The 22,535-nt window shown below is 45.6% G+C and overlaps 1 protein-coding gene across 8 annotated transcripts in view; it reads left to right on the forward strand.

The window, feature by feature from the left end:
- Nucleotides 1–1,134: 1,134 nt before the first annotated feature.
- Nucleotides 1,135–22,535, forward strand: part of LOC137163066 (RCC1 and BTB domain-containing protein 2) — an 83,294-nt gene continuing 61,893 nt past the window's right edge. For 5 of the 8 annotated variants that reach the window (XR_010922620.1, XR_010922621.1, XM_067563106.1 and 2 more), the window contains exons 1-2: nucleotides 11,827–11,928; nucleotides 18,740–18,803. Coding sequence is in view for 6 of the 8 variants with exons in the window: in XM_067563106.1 (XP_067419207.1) it covers nucleotides 11,912–11,928; nucleotides 18,740–18,803 (81 nt within the window). In the remaining 2 variants the exon portion in view is untranslated. Of the gene's footprint in view, nucleotides 1,692–4,067; nucleotides 9,417–10,697; nucleotides 10,792–11,826; nucleotides 11,929–18,739; nucleotides 18,804–22,535 lie in introns of those variants that run through there. The other 3 variants (XM_067563108.1, XM_067563107.1, XM_067563110.1) reach the window with 3 other exon arrangements.

The following is a 22,535-nucleotide window of genomic DNA, read 5'->3' on the forward strand; positions in this document are numbered from 1 at the left end:
TTGGAGTGCCCACAACATTTGTATGTTTTTATCCTGCAACTTTACCTTGCACAAACCATTTTGAGCAGCTCTTAAAAGCGAGCAACTCTTTACACCCATACAGCACCCTCTTTCCATTTCTTTAGCAGGAGCTAACATGAGTGAGCAGACTGCTTAGAGTCACTGGGTCACAGAAGGAGAAGATGAGAGAGCGAATAACTCTATAATCTTAATAATTGTATTTATAATTATAATATGCAATTATATTATTATATTATTATAATTAATAATTAAAATAAAATAAAAATAATTAAATTAAAATTAAATAAAAATAAAAATAATTAATATACAATTTTATTATATTATACAATTATAATTACACTCAATTTGGAGATAAAAGACCCAGGGTTCACACCCCTGATCCAATTACTTTAATTATTTATACATAGGGGAACAGAGTCAACAGAAGAGATTGAGGGATCCACACATCAAAATATCCCACAGCTCAGTGATCAGAACGCATACTGGAGAAGCAGGAGACACCCTGTTCAAATCCTTTCTCCCCATCAGGCAGATAGGAGAGAATTGAATATGGATTCCACTCATCCCAGCTGATTGCTCTAACCAGCCTGCTAAAAATTATAGTGTAGGCATGGGTACCAACAACACCTGAGGTGGTGGCATGATTTTGAATGGGATCTGATCTGGTGTGTAGCCTCAGAGCATACCTATTGCTACTAAATTGGACCCCATAGTTGAGCTAAGCAGGCAAAGGCCTGTCTCTCTGCACTGTATGGATCACTCTGGGACTTAGGCAGGAGATAAGACAGCCAGGCACCTACAGGAAGGCAGCAGTGCCTATGTCCAGAGGCACCTAGGGAACTTTAATGGCAAAAAATGTAGGTGCTGAGTGAGTTTACATGTGTTTGGGGTTGGGCAGCAGCCGAGTGAAGGGTTTATGGCTCTCAATGGCGCAGGAAGCTGGGACTGAGGCACCCTAAATGCTGGGGCTAGACACTGCCTAAACACTTGGATCATCACAGGCCTACATCCTACCCCGTCCCCCAAGGCAGTGCCCCTCCCATTTCTTGTTCCCAACGCTGCTTCCCTTAAAAAGCATCCGGCAGCAGTTTGTTTCTTGGGGGAATACATTATTTGTAGCCCCCACTTCCATCCCCACGTGGCGCCTGACTGACTGAGACACACGTGCATGCTTCACCCCTCCATTTCCACCCGGCAAGCAGGGGCCTGGGGGAACGTGTTGAGGCGCTGACTGTGCCCCGCCCCCAGCAGCGGGCGGCAAAGGGGCAGGGAGGGAGCCAGCAGCCATCCCCGAGCCGGCTGCTGGAGCCCAGGAGGAGGAGGAGGAGGAGGTAGCCGTCTCACAGGCTGTTTCTCGCCTGTTTTGCTCCCTCCCTGTTGGAGCAGAGCTCGGGGGGGGGGGGCGCAGAGGGGCTGCACCCGCACGCAGGCAGTCGCTGGGCTAGGCCGGGCCAGGCCAGCCTGCCCTGAGGATGACGATGCCTCGGACTAGAGGGTTGAGAGGCTCTTCTCAGCCAGCCGCCGTGTGTAGGTGATTCCTGAGGAGGCGCCAAAACGCCCCCCCCCGGCGGGCTGAGGAGGAGGCGCTCGAGCGGAGCCGGCCAGGCACCTACCGGGCCTGGTCTCACTACTGACGGGAGGAGGAGGGGCCGCAGCCACTTGAGAGGAAGGTAAACTGGGGGCGGGAGGGGCCTCCGGCAAGCGCCTCGCGCCCCCTTGCCCTGGCTCGAACTGTGGGGCGGGGCGGGGCGAGGCCCGGCCCGGCCCGGAGAGGCGCTGTGCAAGAGGGCGCGCGGCGGGGGCAGAGCGGCTGTTACCGCGGGGAGCGCGTGACTCCCGCTCGGAACGTTCAATTTGACGCTCCGGGAACGTTTCCCCGCCCCCCTCTCGAGCCGCCCGCTGCTGCGCCACCGGAGGGCGGGTGGGGGAGCGGCCACGGCGGCGGGGCAGGGAGGGACGCGCGAGCCCTTCCGCGCTAGTGGCGCCGGTCCGGGGGAAGGCAGGCTGGCAGGCGCCGTTAACAGCCCGCGTCGCTCAGGCCTGGCCTCCGCTTGCTCCGGCGCGGCTGCGTAGAGCTTCCTCGGGAGTCTCCCTCCTTCGTCAGGGGTCAGTGGCTCCGCGCCCCTTTCAGCGAGGGTAGAGTCGCTGTGGCTGGCGCTGGGCCGTAGGGTGAATGAGCGGCCCCGCGGGGCCAGGTGCCGCACCTGGCTGTTGTTTTCTGACCCGTGATGTTGAGGTGCCTGGCGCACTGCGCAGAAGGGCTCGCCCCTGCCTGGCGGATTTCGCTCCTCCAAACCACCTGCATCCCAATTCCAAGGTGCGGTGTGCTGCGGAGGCCCGGAGGACCCTGCCTCGGTGCTGGGGGGGCTCTGGGGTCGCTCAGCCTAATTCTCTGCTCCTGCTAAGGAAGGTGGGAACCCAGTAACTTGGGATCTGAGCGGTTGTAGCGCTTCCTGAATGCATCTATGCCTTCCCGAACAATTCAGGGGGTGGTGGAGGAGGCTGCTGGGCCTCTGCCCATTTGGGATTTTGTAGATAGGACTCAAGGTCTCACATTTGGATTGGCAGCTCACATGAAGCGTGTGTCTGCATTATGTAGCTGTCTTGTGGGACTAGGCCTTCACGATTGGCCCAGTTATGGCAGTGGTGTGGTCCAGCCTGAATCTCACAGAGGGCTAGATTACAATAGCCAGGTTTGGCCTCAGTCTGCCAGAAGAGGATAAACCTTTTGACAGTCATCTGGAAATGCATTTTGTGACTTTGCTGCTATTGCAGAGTCCAGGATCAGAGATGGGAAAACAGGAATTGCCATGCTGCATCAGACCCATGGACTGTGTAGCCCATCTGCCTCTGACACTGGCCGGTGCTAGATACTTTAGGAGAATATTAACAAAATCCTCAAATGGGAAATTAGGGAGTAATTTACTCATGGGGAAGTCGTCTTACTCCTCGCTTAGAGTCTGGCCTGTGCCCTGAAGCATGAGAAATTTCAACTGTTCCACACAAACAAAATAAATCCTTTTTGATGTAATTCTGTTATCTCTAAAAAATGTCCAGTTTTTTATATATCTGGGTAAGCTCTTAGCCTCAAAGGCTCATGCTAGATTCTGACATTGCACACCACCGTGATAAAGGGGAGTAGATGCCTGCCATTGAGGGAAGTAAGCACATACACTGCTGACTTCAGTGGTATAGCTAAGGATAAGATTTAGTCACAGTTATTTATAGTAAAGGTCATGGACAGGTTGCAGGGAATAAACAAAAATTAACATAAGCCTGTGATCTGTCAATGATTTTTACTAAAAATAATAGGGTGGGTGGGCGGGATGGACAGATGGGGATGACTAAAAGCCCTAATGGGGAGGGGGGATGAGAGCTGGAGACCTGCTGCGGAGGAGGAGGGGTCCAGCACCGGCTGCAGTCACGGCTGACAGTTCTGGGGCCCTCGCTGCAGCTCAGGTGCTCAGGGTCCCCCTGACTGCCTGGGAGCTGTGGGGTCCCCCCAGGATGGCTGAGAGCTGCAGGCCAGCGTTAGCTATGGTCACCCCGCTGCTCGTAGTGTGAGAGCTCCGGAGCCCCTGCTGCCCAAGAGTACTAGGGGCAGCTGAGAGCTACAGGTCTCCCCGCATCATCTGAGAACTGCGGGGCCCCCCACTGCCTGTAGCAGCTGAGAGCTCCAGGACTCCCGCTGGCCAGGGCTTGGAGTTCCAGGGCCCCCCATTGACTGACAGCACTGACCCTGCCACCCTAGGGTTGAAGCAGAAAATGTCACAGAGGTCTCTGAAAGTCATGGAAAGTCATGGTCTCTGAAACCCCGCCACCCGTCTTTCCCCGCCGCCGCGAAACCCTGCCGCAAGTCCCCTCCTTTTTTTTTCCCCGAGTGGTACTCGGTCGGGTACAGTCGGGTCAAGTGGTACTTGACCTGACTGTACCTGGCCCGAGTGGTACTCGGGGAAAAAAAGGTTGAGAACCACTGCCTTATGCAGTTCTATGGCTCTTATGCTTACCTAACTCCCACTGAAGTCATTATGGATTTTGCACAGGATCAGTACATGTGCTAATTAACACTGTAAAAATAGATAGATTTGTCCAATGAATATCTACTAAGACAACTTTAATCATATGATTAAAGAAAAAAATTCAGATTTGAAGTGATTCACCCACTGAGTATAGGTTTTGCAGGGCTTAGACATTTGGAATTTTTGGAATTAAACTATTGACAGACTATATGAGAGCTGAAATGTCCTGATACAAAAAGTAAATTAAATCTTCAGAACATAGCACAGACTTGCAATAGTATTTTACTGAAATACTGACCTTCCTAAAAATCTATTTTCCTCCAAACCAGTGGCAACTTAAATTTGAAGTTTGAAGCGTGGCATCTGGAATTAAAGCAGCCATGTCCTTGAAAACGAAGGTCCTGATAGTCCAGGGAGCTGTGCATTAGCAGACATCTATGCCCATGCAGAGCATCTCTGAATTCTTTTAAAGATTCTGGAAGTCTTATATGAATTTGAAATAACGTTAAAGCAACAGAGGATCAAATTTTTCTTTTTACTTTTCAAATAGGAGTAAGTATTAATATTGAATTGATGCTTTGAACAAGTAATTAAAAAAAACATAAAAGTTTAATAATATTTATTAATTAGCCTAGCTTGCCAATAAGATTAAAGGGTAAAAACAATATAGTTGTTTGCATTTTCAAGTAGTAGAACCAGGAATGTACATTTAATTTAAAAAAAGAAAAAAAAAGAAAAGGAAAAAAATGAAGCTGCATAAAACAGCTGCCAACTGGAAAAATGTTGCCAATGGGGGAAAACATACCTAAGTAACCAATTCCAGTGCTTCAACACCATTCTAGTGGAAAAGTTTTTCCTAATATCCAACCTAGAACTCCCCCACTGCCACTTGGGACCATTGCTCCTAGTTCTGTCATCATCTGCCACCACTGAGAATAGCCTAGCTCCATCCTCTTTGGAGCCCTCCTTCAGGTAGTTGAAGGCTGCTATCAAATCCCCCCTCACTCTTCTCTTCTGCAGACTAAATAAGGCCAGTTCCCTCAGCCTCAACTCATACGTTATGTGCTCCAGCCCCCCTAATCATTTTCGTTCCCCTCCGCTGGACTTTCTCCAGTTTGTCCACATCCTTCCTGTAGTGGGAGGCCCAAAATTGGACACAGTAGTGCAAATGTAGACTCATCAGTGCTGAACAGAGGAAATAATCACCTCTCTCGATCTGTTGGCAATATTCCTCCTGCAAACAGGAGAAGCAAAGAGAAAGAGTTTGCCTTGGGGAGTTCCCACAGAGTTTTTCATCTTTCAGGCTTCTGTGAGCAGTAAATACACCTGAAGAGGCTCTTAGAAGGAAGGTAATATGGATAGGGAACGATCAGCTCTTGTGACTTGCAATGTTTGTCTTTCTCCCAGAGGATAGAAGCAACTTCGTCTGTACGAAGTGCAAGCGTGTCTCCATATTGGAAGAGACGGTTAAAAGACTAGAGACCCAAGTATCAACCCTATGTTGTATCAGAGAAAATGAAGACTTTCTGGATAGAAGTCAGGATTTGGTACTGCGGGCACAGTGCTGGAGAATCAGAGAGGGCAGTGCAGGGGGGACTGAAGAATGGGGAAGAAAATTGGTAGTGTGTGACCTTGAGAAGAAGAAAGAGGAGAACCCATATACTCCCAATGCAGAAAGAGGTAAGCAACTGTTTTCAGGCTCTCTGCACAGGTACTACTATAGAGAATGGTTTGGAAGAGTCATCTGGGAAGGGATCAGAAGGATACCATATTGATTGTAAGGCATGAGATGCATTGTCTTAGGGATGGGGATTCCACAACCACCAGTCCCAAGAGGAGGAGACGGGTTGTGGTGGTCGTTGGGGACTCCCTCCTAAGGGGGGTGGAGTCATCTATCTGCCATCCAGACCAAGAAACTTGAGAAGTATGCTGCTTGCCTGGAGCTAGAATTCAGGATGTGACAGAGAATCTGCTGAGACACATCAAGCTCTCAGACCACTACACCTTCCTACTTCTCCATGTGGACACCAATGCCTTGAATGACCTTGTGCAGATCATTGTAGACCGTGTGGCTCTTGGAAGAAGGATAAAGGAGTTTGAGGCGCAAGTGGTGTTCTTGTCCATCTTCCCTGTCGAAGGAAAAGGCCAAGGTAGGGACCATCAAATTGTGGATGAATGATTACACAGGTGGTGTCGGAGAGAGGACTTATTTGGATTCTTTGACCATGGGATGTTGTTCCAAGAAGAAGGATTGCTAGGAAGGGACGGGATCCACCTAACGAAGAGAGGGAAGAGCATCATTGCAGACAGGCTTGCTAACCTAGTGAGGAGGGCTTTAAACTAGGTTTGTTGGGGGATGGAGACCTAACTGAGGGAAGTGGGATACTGGGAGGAAGCACAAGGAGGTGGGTACAACATGGAGGCCTCTTGATTTCTACTGAGAAAGTAGGGTAACTGGCCAGTTATTTTAGGTGCTGGTATACGAATGCAAGAAGCCTGGGAAATAAGCAGGAAGAATTGGAAGTCTTTGTGCAGTCAAAGAACTATGATGTGATTGGAATAACAGACTTGGTGGGGTAACTCACATGATTGGAGCACTGTCATGGATGGGTATAAACTGTTCAGAAAAGACAGGCAGGGTGGAGGAGATGCACTGTATATAAGAGAGCAGTGTGACTGCTCAGAGCTCTAGTATGAAACTGGAGAAAAGCCTGTTGAGAATCTCGGTTAAATTTAGACACGAAAGCAACGGGTGATGTAGTGGTGCGTGTGTGCTAATAGACCAGGAAGATGAGATAGATGAGACTTTCTTCAGACAACTAACGGAAGTTTCCAGATAACAGGCCCTGGTTCTCATGGGGGACTTCAGTCACCCTGACATCTACTGGGAGAGTAATACAACAGTGTGCAGACAATCCAGGAAGTTTTTGGAGAGTGTTGGGGACAGCTTCCAGGTGTAAGTGTTGGAGGAATAACTAGGGGCTGAGCTCCTCTTGACCTGCTGCTCACAAACGGAAAAATTGGTAGGAGAAGTAGAAGTGGATGGTGTGAGATGGTCAAGTTCAGGATGCTGACAAAAGGAAGAAGAGCAGCAGAAAACGGACCCTGGACTTCAGAAAAGCAGACTTTGACTTCCTCAGGGAACTGGTGGGCAGGATCCCCTGAGAGGCTAATATGGGGGGGAAAGGAGTCCAGGAGAGCTGGCTGTATTTTAAAGAAACCTTATTGAGGGCACAGGAACAAACCATCCTGATATGCAGAAAGAATAGCAAACATGGCAGGCAACCAGCTTGGCTTAACAGAGAAATCTTGGGTGAGCTTAAACACAAAAAGGAAGCTTACAAGAAGTGGAAACTTGGACAGATGACTCGGGAGGCATATAAAAATATTGCTCGAACATGCAGGAGTGAAATCAGGAAGGCAAAAGCACAATCGGAATTGCAGCTAGCAAAGGATGTGAAGGATAACGAAGGGTTTTTACAGGGTATGTTGGCAACAAGAAGAAGGTTGGGGAAAATGTGGGTCCCTTACGGAGTAAGGGAGGCAATCTAGTGATAGATGATGTGGGAAAAGCTGAAGTACTCAATGTTTTTTTTGCCTTTGTCTTCAAGACAAGCTCTCAGACTCCTGCACTGGGCGGCACTGTATGGGAAGGAGGTGAGCAGCCCTCAATGGTGAAAGAGCAGGTTCAGGACTATTTAGAAAAGCTGGACATGCACAAGTCCATGGGGCCAGATGCAATGCATCCGAGGGTGCTGAGGGAGTTGGCTGATGTGAGTGCAGTGCCATTGGCCATTATCTTTGAAAACTCATGGCTATCTGGGGAGTTCCCGGATGATTGGTCAGTAGAATGAGGATGGAAGGAATAGGGAGACTCTGAATACAAAAAACTTGCCCCATCTCAGTTTCTGCTACCCACAGGTCTAGCTATGAAAATCAGTTTGTTTAAATCACCTCTCTGACCCTTACTCTTTAAAACCTTTTTTTTTTAAGCAGTATTATCCCTTCTGGCCTTAAATATAGCACCACAAACTATCATTTCTTTGTAAACCATAAAAGAAAGGAAAGAACCAAAAAAGGGGTGTTCCCAACACTGAGTTTTAAAATCTTATTCTTAGCTCTCTTCCAGGCCTGTGATTTCTTACATTCAAAACATTAGTTGCCTCTAACATCCTCAAATCATTTCTAATATATTTGTGATATTTCTAACATGCCTGTCTTAGCAGTATCTATTGCACTTGGAACTAGGTATGTGATTCCCAGACATATGCACACCAGCTCTCATCAAGATATCATGCTAAAAATAGGCTAGCTACCCTGAGTATGTGACCACAGGGTTCAGGGGGGTTTGTACACAGGGCAGTGAGCCCATGACACCATTCACCCCTGCTTGCTCCACTGTGGCGATGCTACTGTTTTTAGTATGGTATCATGTCTACGCAAGCTGGGAATCACAACCCCAGCTCCAAGTGTAGACATAGCCTATGTGGTAAAACAGTGATAGCACTCAGCATGCCTTAAAGGGCAATATTTTGACAGTCGACCTTGTTCCTGGTGCATGCCTATTTTGTTTTGTTTGTTTTTTTCACTCTGTCTCTCTCTTCCTTCCCCTCCACCACCCATGCCCCACCTTCTTTCGGTTTCCTTAGCTACGGGTTCATCCTGAGGAAAGATTTTTTTCAGATAGGTGAGCCTTACAATAAGTTGCAGGTTCAAGCCCTAAAATCATGTGTAAACCCCCATTGACTTCAGTGGAGCTATGCACAGGGATCAGCCCATATATTCAAAAGTAGGATCAGGGCCTTACATTTGAACACAGTCAGGATTGGGCTCCATCTGATCTCTGACAAGATATTCTGCAGCTGAGGTATTGTCTGGGGGGGGGGAATAGGTTGTGCCCCTAAGCCTGTTTTACCCCTGGGCCATTCTAATTGTAGTATCCCTGTAGTGTGTAGCTGTCTTGCAAGGTCAAGGATGAGCATGTGGCTTTTGAAATAACTTGGATGTAGCCTGTGAACTGCATATTGTAAACTGCCTTAAAAATCAATTTGGAAAGGGATAGACAGCCAATGGAGATTGTGAATTATTGACTCCTTGCCATGGATGCAGTCTGTCCAGTAGCAGTAAGGAATTCAAAACGACCGCCTGGCTTTGTACTTCCTTGATGGTTGATGTTTGGATGCCCTCAGTCAAGGGTGACATTACTGTTCCAGTAAGTTTATCACATTTTCCCTCTCTTTCTCATAGCATCACTTCTATCTTGGCAAGATTCAGTTTGAGCTAGTTGTTCTTCAACCAATTGTTTATTTCTTCCAAGCTCTGGAATATCTTGGTAATGGGAAAATGTTACATCAGTGAAGAAACAGATGAAGAGCTGTATGTTGTCAGCTTATTTCACCATCTCCTCAAGTGTTCTCATGTTGTATGTTGAAGAGGCAGGATAATATTGAAAAGGGAACCCAAAAATGAGTGTTCTAGGAAAGGAGCATGTGTCCCTCATTTTCTGTGATCTGTTCATTAGGGATGAATGAAACCACCCAAATACTATTCTATCCACTCCTGCCATGACCTTATACAAACTAGCAGCACTTCATGATCAAAGGCTGCATAGAAATCATGAAGTTCTGGAATAGAGGCATGGCCCCTGTCTAAGGATCTCAATAGGCCTTTCATTATGGCTTTTTCCTCTTACTCCTCTCTCTCCCAACTCTCAACCAGTGGTTATAGGCCCTATATAAATAAACTACAATCTTGTATGTTTTAGGAACCATCCAAACAGACCCTTGGGTGTGATCAGTGGGATTCACAAACACTCCAAATAAGTGGAAAGAAAGACTAAACTGTATACCAAAAAACTCTGCTCAGAAGGCACACGTAGACATTTATAGAAATATATTACATTACAAATAGAAATTAGCCCACTGGACCTGATCAAGTATGTACAGTAAAATGCTCTTCTATGTTCCAAATTGAAAATATGTTCTATTTGGGTCCCCAAACTCAATCATCTGTTATGTAGAAGGGCCTTATAAGTAACTTGTGCAAGGCCAACCAGTGGGTCAAGGGCAAACCCAAGATTAGAACTCAGGAATTCTCAGGCCTAAGCTCCGTTCACAAGAATAGGCTGGCTCTGGCATGGGCCATTGTAGTTGGGTTCCAGATAGAAGTGTTTGTGAGACTCTAAAATATATTATAGAAATACATATTGTTGTATATGTGTTCCTGTTATTAATAGAAAATGCTGGTGTGTTCGCTTAAGAACTGAGTCTTTAGAATAAAGTTTGCTGCCCCCTCCCATTTTACATTATTTATTGGAAAAACTGAATGTTAAATGTTACTAGATCTTAAACCATAGATCATCTTTTTCTGCATATAAAACTTTAGGCGTTCCCTTGTGTTGGTTATTTTTTAAAGTAACAAAAACTAGTATGCAAACCAACATCTTTTGGATACTTGTTTAAAGTAAGGCATCTCAATTGTTTTATGCATATTTTAAGATTTGTAGATGAGCTTCTTTGATAACTCATCTGCAACAGCTAAAATTGTATTTTCCTTCTGTAATTGCAGTTCTTGAATATTCATAATTTATATTTGTAACGTGATTAAAATGTTTTTTCTTCTCTGCCTTATTTTGAGTGTATAGTATTTATTTTTCAGCAACAGTAATCTTGCTCTGGTAATCTGACTTTCTAAGAATACACAAGACACGTGATTACCGATGGATCATCACTAGTACTTGAAAAATATACAGGTAAAATAGTTCTTAAAGTGATGGCACCTTGTTACATTTTTTTTAAAGGACAAGTTAAACAATTACACTAAAATGTAATATTTTAGAAAGAATACTTTCGCTGATGCAGATATCTAGAGACTAGGATGTATTTTTTATTAAACCTTTTAAAAAAGATTTTGATAAAGGCACAATCCCCTTTCAGTTGGGGAAACTCCAGTCACTCTATGAGGGCTCTGTGCAGGAGTAGGAGTCTATTCAGAACAGCTTGCAGGATTTGGGCCCACAGTAAATCTTCCTCACAAATATTTAGGGTAAAGTATTTTTTTACTGTATGGTGGGGAGGGTGTTAAGTGTACTCCTTTTTTCTTGGAAATGAGTTGAAAGGTGTTCTATCTGAGCCTCTTCTAAAGGTGAAGAGAAGGGGGAAGTGCAGGATCTCTTTCCTCCACTGAATTAGAATAATGGTAATTGAAATGGACCATCCTAAAGTATGTGGACCTTTACTAATGAATAGAAATGAATATGAAGACAAAAGGTCCATGCGTTGATCTAAACATAATTAAATTACAATATTCCAATCCAGTTGATGAATAACATTGATTTAGAGGTTTCAGATCAATCAAAAGAAAGGCTGAGAGAGAGATTGCTCTACGTAAATACATCAGGGTGGCAAACACTAGGGAGAGAGCAGAGCTGTTTAAGATACAGGACAGTGTCGGCACAAGAACAAATGGGTATAACCTGGCCATGAATACATTTAGTGTGGAAATTAGAAGGAGGTTTCTAACCATCAAAGGAGTGAGGTTCTGAAATAACCTTTCTGTAGGAGTAATGGGGGTAAACAACTTAACTAGTTTTAAGATTGAGCTTGGTAAGAATGTGTGACATGATTGCCTTTGATATCAGAGGTCTGGATTTGATGACCCAGAAGGTCTCTTCCAGTCCTATGTTCCTAACCTTACCAAAATGTCCACTTAAACTGGAAAATCTAATCCATAATTCACTACTGTACTCTTGGGACAACTTGCCAGTAGTATAAATTTACTGTATTCTAGGAATGCCCTAAATGTTGCTTGTGAGAAACATAGCAGGGTTGCTAAGGAGAATTGGAAGACCATAGGCTAAATACTACAATCTAATGCCCAGAATTAGCATGTGAGTAGTCCCATTGGATTCAATTCTTAAATTAACTGTTCACATATGTGATCCCCTGCACAACCATAATTCCATACTGTACTATTATTTGTTTGTGCATTGGCAGCACACAAGACTCCAATCAGGAAAAATGCCTTGTTGCGTTAAGTGATATACAAACACACTGGAAGATCCAGCAAACAAGCATGAAGTTGACTGCTTCTGTTTTAATTTATGAGTAGAAAAAGGACAGAGTGGGAAGTGAGATGATGATAAAGTGGAAATAATAGATTATCCTATGGAGCATAGGATGAAAGTCACATCAGACAAATAAAAAGTCCTTAACATATGTTTAATCTCATTATGTTTGAGATGTTAAATGCATAAAATCAAGAAATTCAAAGTTACAGTTTTCAGAGTAGCTGTAATTCATTCATTTGACATATACAGCATTTTGAATTGCTGTTAAATTGATGTCTTCATATCTGCATATGTAATATTACTGAGCAATAGTTAGTGTGCCATTTTAATTTTATTTGGGATTTCTTGTTCTGGGAAGAGAATAGAAGGAGCATTTATTTACCTCTATATAATTAGATTCCATACACATTTCAAATGTTTTATATTTTTAGCCTGCCTATTAATGTACAAAATTTGAAATTAGAAGTATATTTTTCTAGAAGAAAGGTAGCTAGACCTACGGAGCTTCTTTTGATGCCTTTTTTAAGGTGTAGTACTTCCCTGAAAAGTGATTATGTAAAAGTGGCACCTCCTTGCTTAGTGGATCTACTCCCTGTCTTTTGTGACAAGGTTAGGTTAGACAGCTACAGGAGAGTGGTACTATTGGGGAGGTATATTAGCCCCAGGATCAGGAGGCCTCTCTTCCCTTGGTAACTGAACGGGTTACTCCCGGTTAATGAGGGCACCTCAGACCAATTGGGGACCTGCCTGGAGCCTGTTAAAAGTCTCTCCTCACCAACTTATAGAGGGGGAAAATTCTGAGAGATGAAGGTATACCCCGGCTCACCACTACAGGGAAGCACTGGACTCATTGAGGCAAAGAAGGGGCTCTGACATAACTGGTGTCAGGAGTGGGATGCTGTTCAGCACAGTGGACTAAACAAACAAAAAGAATTCTCACCATAATGGATGACATGGTGAAGGCGCTAGTACAGGCCACAGTGGCTGAACAAGAGGCCACCAGCGCACAGATGACCACCTAGCAAGAATCTGTGTGGTTACAACAACCAACCAACCTATTGCTGATGAAGCAGGTGGCCTAGAACCAGTCCTGTGAGAGATGGTGGACCAGCTGAAGACCCTGACCATCCTAGCCCATGGGTCCGATGGGATGCGAGTGTTGATGACCACTAGTTATCTGCAGAAGATTACTGTGGAGGATGACCTGGAGGCATACCTCCTTACCTTTGAAAGAACCGCATTGCATGAGACTTGGCCCCACGACCAATGGGCCAGCCTCCTTGCCCCTTTCCTGTGTGGGGAATCCCAGAAGGCCTATCACGACCTGTCCTCAGAAACTGCGTCTGACTATCCCCAGTTGAAAGTGGAGATCCTGACCTGATCAGGAGTGATGACAATGGTGCTGGTGAGATATCACAAATGGAGGTACCAAGGGAACAAGGCTCTGAGATCTCAACTGTTCGGCGTCGCCCACCTTGAGCAGAAGTGGCTGTGACCCCACGGTCCATAGTCCAGAGGAGCTCCTGGAGCTCTTGGTCATAGACTGATACATGAGGGGACTGCCACCAGCCCTCCATACATGGGTAGGTCAGAACGCCCTCTCTTCTTCCAACGAGGTGGTTCCACTGGTAGAAAGACAACTGATGGCCCAGGGGCTTTCCCAACCACCCAGAGAAGATTTGCTCTGAGTCAAGTGACCAGCCCCAGTTCCTGGAGTTTAGATGACTGAGAACCCGGGAAGGACTAGGTGGAAGAAGAGAAGCTGAGGGCCAGCAGGAGGCCAAACAGGGATGGAATGATCTGGGTGGAGAGGACAATGGGGCCAGACCCCCTGTCCCAAAGAATGAGGTAGGCCTAGGGCTAAATAAAGGTGTTACACATGCAGGGGGTTGGGACACATAGTGGCCCAGTGTTCTAACACCGAGGAGCTCATGCAGTGTAATCTGGGAAACTGGGCAGACCCCTGTGCCCTAATCCACTTCATGGGTGTCACAATGACTGCACATAAGTGTACAAAGCTGTGAGGCTGAATGGAGTAGAGACCATGGTGCTTGTGGACTCCGGGAGTGCTGTCACACTCATCTCGGGGAAATTAGTGAAGTGTAGCCAGCTGATGCAGGCCAAACTCACGGGGGTGACGTCCTCGGGGTCTTTAGTTGTTATCCTGATAAATATCGAGGTTCAGAAGAACATCACCAAAGTGACAGTGGGGATGTTCCCTAAGCTCCTGTACTCATAGGGAGAGATTTGCCGTGGTTTGGAAGCTTACTCTCATCAGAGGATTGAAGGAAAGGGGGAATCCAGAAATTAATGAGTCATCACCACCAGATAGCCATCCCCCGATGTTCTCTGAGATAGGTCAGGACCTGTTCCCCGTTACTGGTAGGGTCAGGAAGACCAAGTAGGGGAAAAAGGGCAGATAAGGCCTTGGGAACCTGGATTATGACCCAGGGCTAGAAGGCTGCCCTCATAGGCAGGCAGACATGGGCAGCAGATAGGGAGGCTGCCCTGGCGGAAGATGGACCCGAGGCTGGTCCCAGCTGCAACACCACCAAACTGTGGGAGGAGATAGGAAGAGGCCCCCTTTAGCTTGGGCAACTCAGCCCTGTATAGGAGAATTTCGGCCAGGACCAGGTGGAAGATCTGAGATATAATAATGCCAGGAAGGAGGTTGCTGAGATAGATGGGGTGTCCATGGAAGGAAAAGCCCAGGGAACAGGGCCATACTTCATAATAAAGGGGGACTTGCTGTACTGGGTCGTGCAGATGCAGTGACGGGAGGTGCAGCAGCTCCTGGTGCCACAAAAGCAGTGAAGTGCAGTGTTGAATCTAGCCCACAGTCACTTCTTTGGAGGGCACATGGGGTGGAGAAAACCCTGGCAAGGATCTCACAGAGGTTCTTCTGGCCAAAAGTACATGAAGAGGTCTGGCACTATTGTGCCTTCTATCCTGAATGCCAGCTACACAGCCCGTTCCCACTTAAGGGCGTGTTTAGTGCCTCTGCCAATTATCAAGGTCCGGTTTGAGCAGATAAGCATGGACCTCTTGGGTCCTTTGGAGAAGATGGCCAGAGGCCAACAACTTGTACTTGTCGTCCTGTACTATGCCACCCAGAACCCGGAAGCTGTCCCTCTGCGGAACACGGCCTCCAAGATGATAGCGACGCAGTTAGTGGATATTTTTGCCAGATTAGGGCTACCTAAAGAGATACTGATGGACCAAGGTACCCCCTTCATGCTGAGACTAATGAAGGACCTATGTGCTCTGCTTCATGTACAGGCCCTGTGGACTTCTATCTACCATCCGCAGACGGATGGCCTTGTGAAGAGGTTCAACAGGACCCTTATGGTCATGATAAGGAAAGTAGTGAATCGGGATGGGAAAGACTGGGATACCCTGCTGCCTTACCTCATGTTCACCATGCAAGAAGTTCCCCAGGCTTCCATCGAGCTTTCCCCCTTTGAATTATTATACGGGGTGTCACCCCCATGGCATATTAGACATAGCTAATGAGATCTGGGAGGAAGAGCCCACCCCAGGGAGGAACATAATCAAACACTTGCTACAGATGCGACCGGATAGCTCAAGTCACCCCTATCATACAGGAACACTTAGACAAAGCACAGGAGGCTCACCAGACCCACTATAACCGATAAGCGAAGGTTCAACTGTTCCAATCCTGAGATTAAATGATGGCAGTGGTACCCATGGCAGAGAGCAAGCTCTGGGCCCAGTGACAGGTGCCCTATGAAATAGCTGAACCCGTGCGGGAGGCAAACTACAAGTCACCTGAGTCACTGGAAAGAAGAGCAGATCTACCATGTCAACCTCCTGAAGCCTTGGCAGGCCCAAGTGGCATGTGTGGTCATCCTGGAGGTCCTGCCTCAGGAAAGCAACACACACAAGCAAGTGAAGATACCCCCCCGACTTAATGCCGGATCAAAAGGCAGAGGCATTCAAGATAGTCAGTCGAAACTGAGATGTGTTCTTGATGAAACCAGGCCGAATGACAGAGGCATATCACCACATCATCATGAACCCTGGGGCCAACGTAATAATAAGGCCCTACAGAATCCCAGGGGCCAAAAGGGAGGAAATCAAGGCTGAGGTGAAGAAAATGTTGGAACTGGGAGTCATTTCAGAATCCCACAGCCAGTGGTCCAGCCCAATTGTGCTGGTGCCTAAACCCGATACAAGATTCTGCAATGACTTTCGCCAACTTAACTAGGCACCCCAGTTTGATGTGTACCCTGTATAGACGAGCTAGTTGACTGATTGGGCAAAGCACGATTCCTGACCATCCTGGATTTGCCCAAAGGATATTGGCAGATTCCCCTAGCCAAGGAAGCAAAAATAAAGACTGCTTTTTCCATACCGGAGAGGTTATTTCAGTACACTGTCCTCCCTTTCTGGCTGCCTGGGGCCCCAGCCACTGGCTACCATCTCATAGACAAGCTGTTGTACCTCCATGTCAGCTATGCTACCGCATACCTGGATGATGTGATCATCCATACCCCAGACTGGGAGTCCCTCCTGGGAAAGGGAGAGGTGGTGTTGAATACCCTGAGACGAGCGGGCCTCCTGGTGAATCCTGCCAAGTGCGCCACAGGACTAGTGGAGGCTAAATACTTCAGGTACATCAGAGGTGTAGAAAAGCCCCAACTAAACAAGCTGGAGGCTATCCAAAATTGGCCATGGCAAAACCAGAAAAAACAGGTCAGAATATTCCTAAGCATAGTAGGGTACTACCGGTAATTCATCCCCCACTTCACCACCAGATCAAGTCCCCTGATGGACCTGATAAAGGCTGGGGCCCTGACATAGTGAGATGGACCCATGCAGCAGAGGACGCCTTCATGAACCTATGGACCACCCTCTGCAGTAAAACCCTGAGCTCATAGCCCCAGACTTTACAAAGGAATTCCTATTGCATACGGACGCCTCCGAGGTAGGATTGGGTGCTGTCGTGTCACATATGGTGGGAGAAGACGAATGCCCAATCCTATACCCCAGCAGAAAGCTTCTTTTGAGGGAACAGAAATATGTAGTGGTAGAGAAGGAGTGCCTTGCTGTCAAATGGACCATGGAAACTCTCCAGTATTACTTGCTAGGCTGGAAATTTACCCTTGTGACCAATCATGCTACCCTCCAGTGGATGCATCAGAACAAGAAGAAAAGGTGACTGGGTGGTTCTTGTCCCTCCAACCATTCCAATTTAGCATACGACACAGGGCCAGAAGTCACTACGGCAACGTGGATGCTGTCACGGGTGCACTGTCTAATGGCCCAACTTGCCCAATCCCATGGCATTGAACGGGGGGAGGGATATGTGACAAGGTCCAGGCACGAAGGCCTGAGGGAAAAGATCCTGCCAGAAGGGTGACTGAACTATGTATTTGACTTGGCACTGCCACCTCCGGAGGGGCTAAAGCCACAGAGAAAGAGGTGAGGGCCTAGCAGGGGAACAGAGACCAGAGGGGAACGGCCATTTTGGGAAACACTGTTACCTTCACCAACCTCTTGAGAGGAAAAATTCTGATGGATAAAGGTATATCCTAGCCTGCTACTAGAGGGAAGTGCTGGACCCACTGTGGCAGAGAAGGAGCTCTGCCACACTTTATTCAAAATTTTATTGACTTTCTGTGGTGGAAAAAGTAAGATTGTTATTACTGCCTGCCCTTCAGAATCAGCACACCTTTGAGAAAATGAAATACACTATTTAGTTCCAATAGCATAGCCATCTGTCCAACCCCAATGAAGGCAACATATATATAGCTGAGGGAAGAATTTGAGGATATTGGGGACTAGTTTATCTGAAGGCAGCATTTGATATGCAGAATCTATTCCTACAGTTGATGCAAGAGTTGGAAAGCATATAACTTGACATTCAGATACCAGGTTGAGTGCAGAGCTGTCAGTTTTCTTGTAAACTGAGAAAATTTTAAGGGAATTATTAAACAATAAAATTGGAAACCCACAAAGCCATTTTTATACCTGTAAAGTTACTTTTCAGAGTAAAGCTGTAGGTAACAGTATCTGAGGGGGTTATGCTGGAAAGGGTATAATATGTGCAATATACTATATCTTTTTTTCATGCTCGTTACTTTGTTTTCTGGTTTTCTGTTTTGTTCAGCTTTAAAAAAGTACATAATTGTCATTTTGAGCATTTGTATTAGCCAAGTTTTAAATGAATTCATTTTATGAGAGTGCTTAAAGGACCTAGAAAATTACTTTAAGTATTAAACCACTTTCCTTCCCTTTTCCAGTCAGATACATCAAAAACAGATTAAAATTTTACATCTCCCCCCCTTTTTTTCCCCTAAATCACCTTTGGTCTAAAAACTAGCCTGAGAATATTGCACTCAATTTTTTGGAAAGTTATCTTGAGCCAATTTCAGGCAGTTTTGGTTGGGGGGAGGGAGCCTTTTTCAGTAGGATAGCATCAGACCAGAATCCGTCTTTGTAATTGTTTACACCAAATGTAAGGAGGAAGTTTGTTCTGTTCTTGATCTCACTCCTTCTCAACACACGCATTTAGTTGAACTAAAACATGTAAAATGTAGATAATTCCATAAAATATAGTCATCAGGAATATGGCATCTTGATTTTAACCACAATTATTTCTCTGCAGGGTGGTACAGAATCAAGTCCATATGGAGGCTGAATCTCCTGTTTCCCATGGAGTCACTGCCAAGGTCAGAGTTGAGCATCACAACAGAATATGAGTTTGTACTGTGCACTTCATGGTACATTACCTTAAGATAAAAAAGTTTAGTTGGCTCCATTATAGTAGTGCTTTAATAAAGATGAGAGTATCACAAGACCAAGAATTTAGATCAGCAGTATTTCTCTCACAAGTGTTAATTTTATTATCTCATTAAAGAGAAAGTTAGAGGAGCAGTATATTTTCATTAAGTACTTTGACCTGTGCCCCAGGTCTACAGAATCACTTTAATTTAGCATGAAGCTCCAAGCTAATTCATTCTAGCCTAGTGTTTTGGCAACATGCACCTGTAGAAATTAATTATTCTATAGTGATGTGATAACTTCCCCCCTGGCATTTTTCATCCTCAAAGTGTGAAATTGAAAAAAAACACTTAATTCAAGTTTGGGAGCATAATGGTGAATTTTTAAAATTAATGGTTCCAGAAAGAAAACTGGGCTAGCTGGTTTCTGTATGGGTTGTTAAGATCAAAAGTTTGAAGAAGTGTTGAATGATCCAAGCCTGCATTGATTGTGGAGCCATGAATATAAAAAACTACATTAAAAAAGGTAAAAACTCCCTTGATGTTTGAACTTGCTTGCAATTTTGATTTTTAGACTCCCCAACAGCACTGTGGGTTGGCGGGCAGTGGGAGGGACTTCTTCCGTTAATATAATCTTCAAGTAGTGTACCTATGGGTGCATGACTTTAGGTATGCATGTGACCATGTGCCTTTGATTGGAGATTTTTGTTAACAGTGCTCATGCTGCCTGCACATGTGCCCTACACAACTGCATGCCCAAGGATATATAAGGCTGCTCGGGCAACCCCTCCACATCCCCCAGTTCCTTCTGATCACTTCAGCTTGAGATGGAACATTTAGCATGCCTGCTTCTATCATTCAAAATTTAGCTTCCAACTTTAAGTTTAGTTAGTGCAGTTATTTTTTTTATTTATATTTTTTATACTTTTCATTTTGTGTGAGGGGCTTGTTTTATATCTCTTTCCTCTGAGGGATTCCCTCTTGAGATCCCTCTCATCTGTCGGTTATGCCAGGATCTCCAAAATTCAAGCATTGCCTCACCTACTGGGAGTTTATCCCAGTAAGTGACAGACATTCCCAGTATATTCGCTGTTTGGGGGATATGCATAGCCCTCAAAAGTGAACCATCTACTCAGCATTTAAAAGCAGAGCTAGGAAGAATCAGGACATAAGACTCAAGCTCCTAATAATGGAGTGGTCCCTTTGTCCTACTCTGATTCAGGCCAAGAGCCCCCACTCCCTGTATACCAGCCTCCAAGTGAACATAATATCCCATCAGCATCCACACTGCATTCACCCAAGCCTTCATGGGAGAATTCATCGGGTGATGTGGAGAAGACTCATAAGAAGAGTAATTCTCCTCTAAAGGAGTCTACTTAAAAAAAAGCCTTGGTCTTCTTGAGATAAGAATATGCTGAAGACCACAGATCCTGGTCTGGGCACCAGTGAGGCTTCAGTCTCAGTTGGTACTGGTTCTGAATCTAGGGCTCTGAGCTCTTCTAAGGGTCATGGTACCAGATATGCCTCAGTACTGAAGAGGTGATATTCCACAAGCATGATCATGTTGCCAAAGATGCTACCTCTAAGAAGGTGGCACTTACAGTCCCCTCACTATATATGGTACTATACAAGTAACAATCTCCCTCGGAACCACTGAGGAAACAGTCATCTCATGCTGTCTTGGTTCCCGACAAGCAGTCATCTTTGGTACCAGTGACCTCCACCAGATGGGACCCACCAAAACAGACTACACCCTCAGTACCAACTGCAGAACCTTGCTCTGTGTCAGCTTAAATCCACTTGTTTGTCTCAGAGAAGCCAGAGTCTCCTCTTTTAATGGGTTACTGAACATCTTTCAGTTTCGAGATGGAGACGGTCACAGAGATTGGATCTTTCCCTAGTATGGTTGATTGTCAAGCACCCTCTCAGTTTGGCAGGGCTCCTCCTTTAAATGATGAGGGGTTCTCTTTGGATTCCCAAGTCTCAGTACAGAGTTCGCCTACTTACCAAAAGGGGGATATCCTCCCTGGCACTTTCATGGAAAGAGAGTAGATGCAAATGAGACAAACTTGTGCCTCTTCTTATTGGTTTGACCAACACTGGATGCCACCTCCTATGCTGCATGGACCCCATTAGTGGTCATGGTGACCTGGGAGGTTCTGAGGGTTTCTTTGTCACCATCACCAAGAGGAAGTGCAAACTATTATGCTCGAGCAAGGTGTTGGGCCTCCATTCACTCAAGGGGCCTTCTTTGTATATGTTTCATCCAACACTTTTGGTCCTCAGATTGGTAAACAAGATCAAGCAAGACAAAGCCAAGATCACATTATTTGTTCCAACATGGCCCAGACATGTCTGGTACCATTACCTGAATTGCTTTGCTGTCTCCACTGGTGACTTTTCCATCCATTCCCCACCTGTTCTGTCGGGGCTCCGGTCAGACTCTCCATCCCAGCTTGGGAGTTCTTCGTCTCAACATTGCTTGATGTTTCTCAGGAATAGAATCTTCGTGTTCTGTAAAGGTACCACAGGTGCTATTAAACAGAAGGATAATGTCTACACAAAGTACTTACCTTCAGAAATGGAAAGGATTTCAATATTGGTGTATCTGACGACAGTTTTCACCCATTAATTCTTCCCTTTCTGCTAATCTTCACTATCTGTTGATATTAAAAAAGTCAAGATTATCCATGAGTTCCATCAGGGTTCACTCGGAGGCTGTAATGGCCTTCCATTCCTCTGTTGAGGGATTCTCAGTGTCTGGTCATCCTATGACAATGGGTTTCATTAAGGGACTAAGAAATCTTTTTTCTCAGATTAGGTAGCCCACTCCAGTATAGAGATCTAAACTGTACTTGATTGTCTTATGAAACCTCCTCTGAGCCAACGGCCACTTGTTCCCTTCTTCACCTATCCATGAAAGTGACCTTCTTGGGGCCATCACTTCCACCCAAAGAGTCAGAGAACTGAGAACTTTAATGGCAGTTACTCCTTTTACATTGTTCTTCAAGGACAAAGTTTGAGTATGACCACATCCTAAGTTCCTTCCTAAAGTGACTTCTGAATTTCACATCAAACAAGTCATCCATCTCCCAGTTTTTTTCCTGAAGCCACACCAGTTTAAAGAAGATGCTGCCTTCCACACTTTGCACATTAGGAGGGTGTTAGCCTTTTATCAGGATGGAACCAAACCATGTAGAAAGTCTCCCAGACTATTTGTTTTGATTGCGGACAGATCCAAGATGTCCACAGTCTCCACCAGAGTTTCTGGAGGTGGATCTCAGCATGTATCCTCATATTCAGCCTCCTTCTAGGGTGTTAGCTCATTGTACAAAATCTCCATCTACGTCTACACTATGGTGTTACTTAAACAAGTTCCTGTTCTTGAGATTTGTAAGGTTGCGGCCTGGACTTTGACACATACCTTTTCCAAACATTATATGGTGGTTCATACTTCTAGACCAGATGCTGCCATGAGCAATACAGTTTTGTCTTCAGTATTAGACTCCGCACTGCAGCACCACCCTCCTGATGAGAGTACTGCTTAGAAATTAGCTGAAGTGGAGCACCCATAGGGACGCTAATTAAAAGAGGAGAGGTTACTCATCTTGTGCAGTAATTGGAGTTCTTTGAGCTGTGTGTTCTTATGGGTGCTCCACTAACAACCCTCCTTCCCCTCTG

This window comes from Emydura macquarii, unplaced genomic scaffold (genome assembly GCF_026122565.2).
Source record: "Emydura macquarii macquarii isolate MOO-44397 ecotype Brisbane River unplaced genomic scaffold, CSIRO-AGI_Emac_v2 contig_2473, whole genome shotgun sequence".
NCBI classification, from domain to species: Eukaryota; Metazoa; Chordata; order Testudines; family Chelidae; genus Emydura; species Emydura macquarii.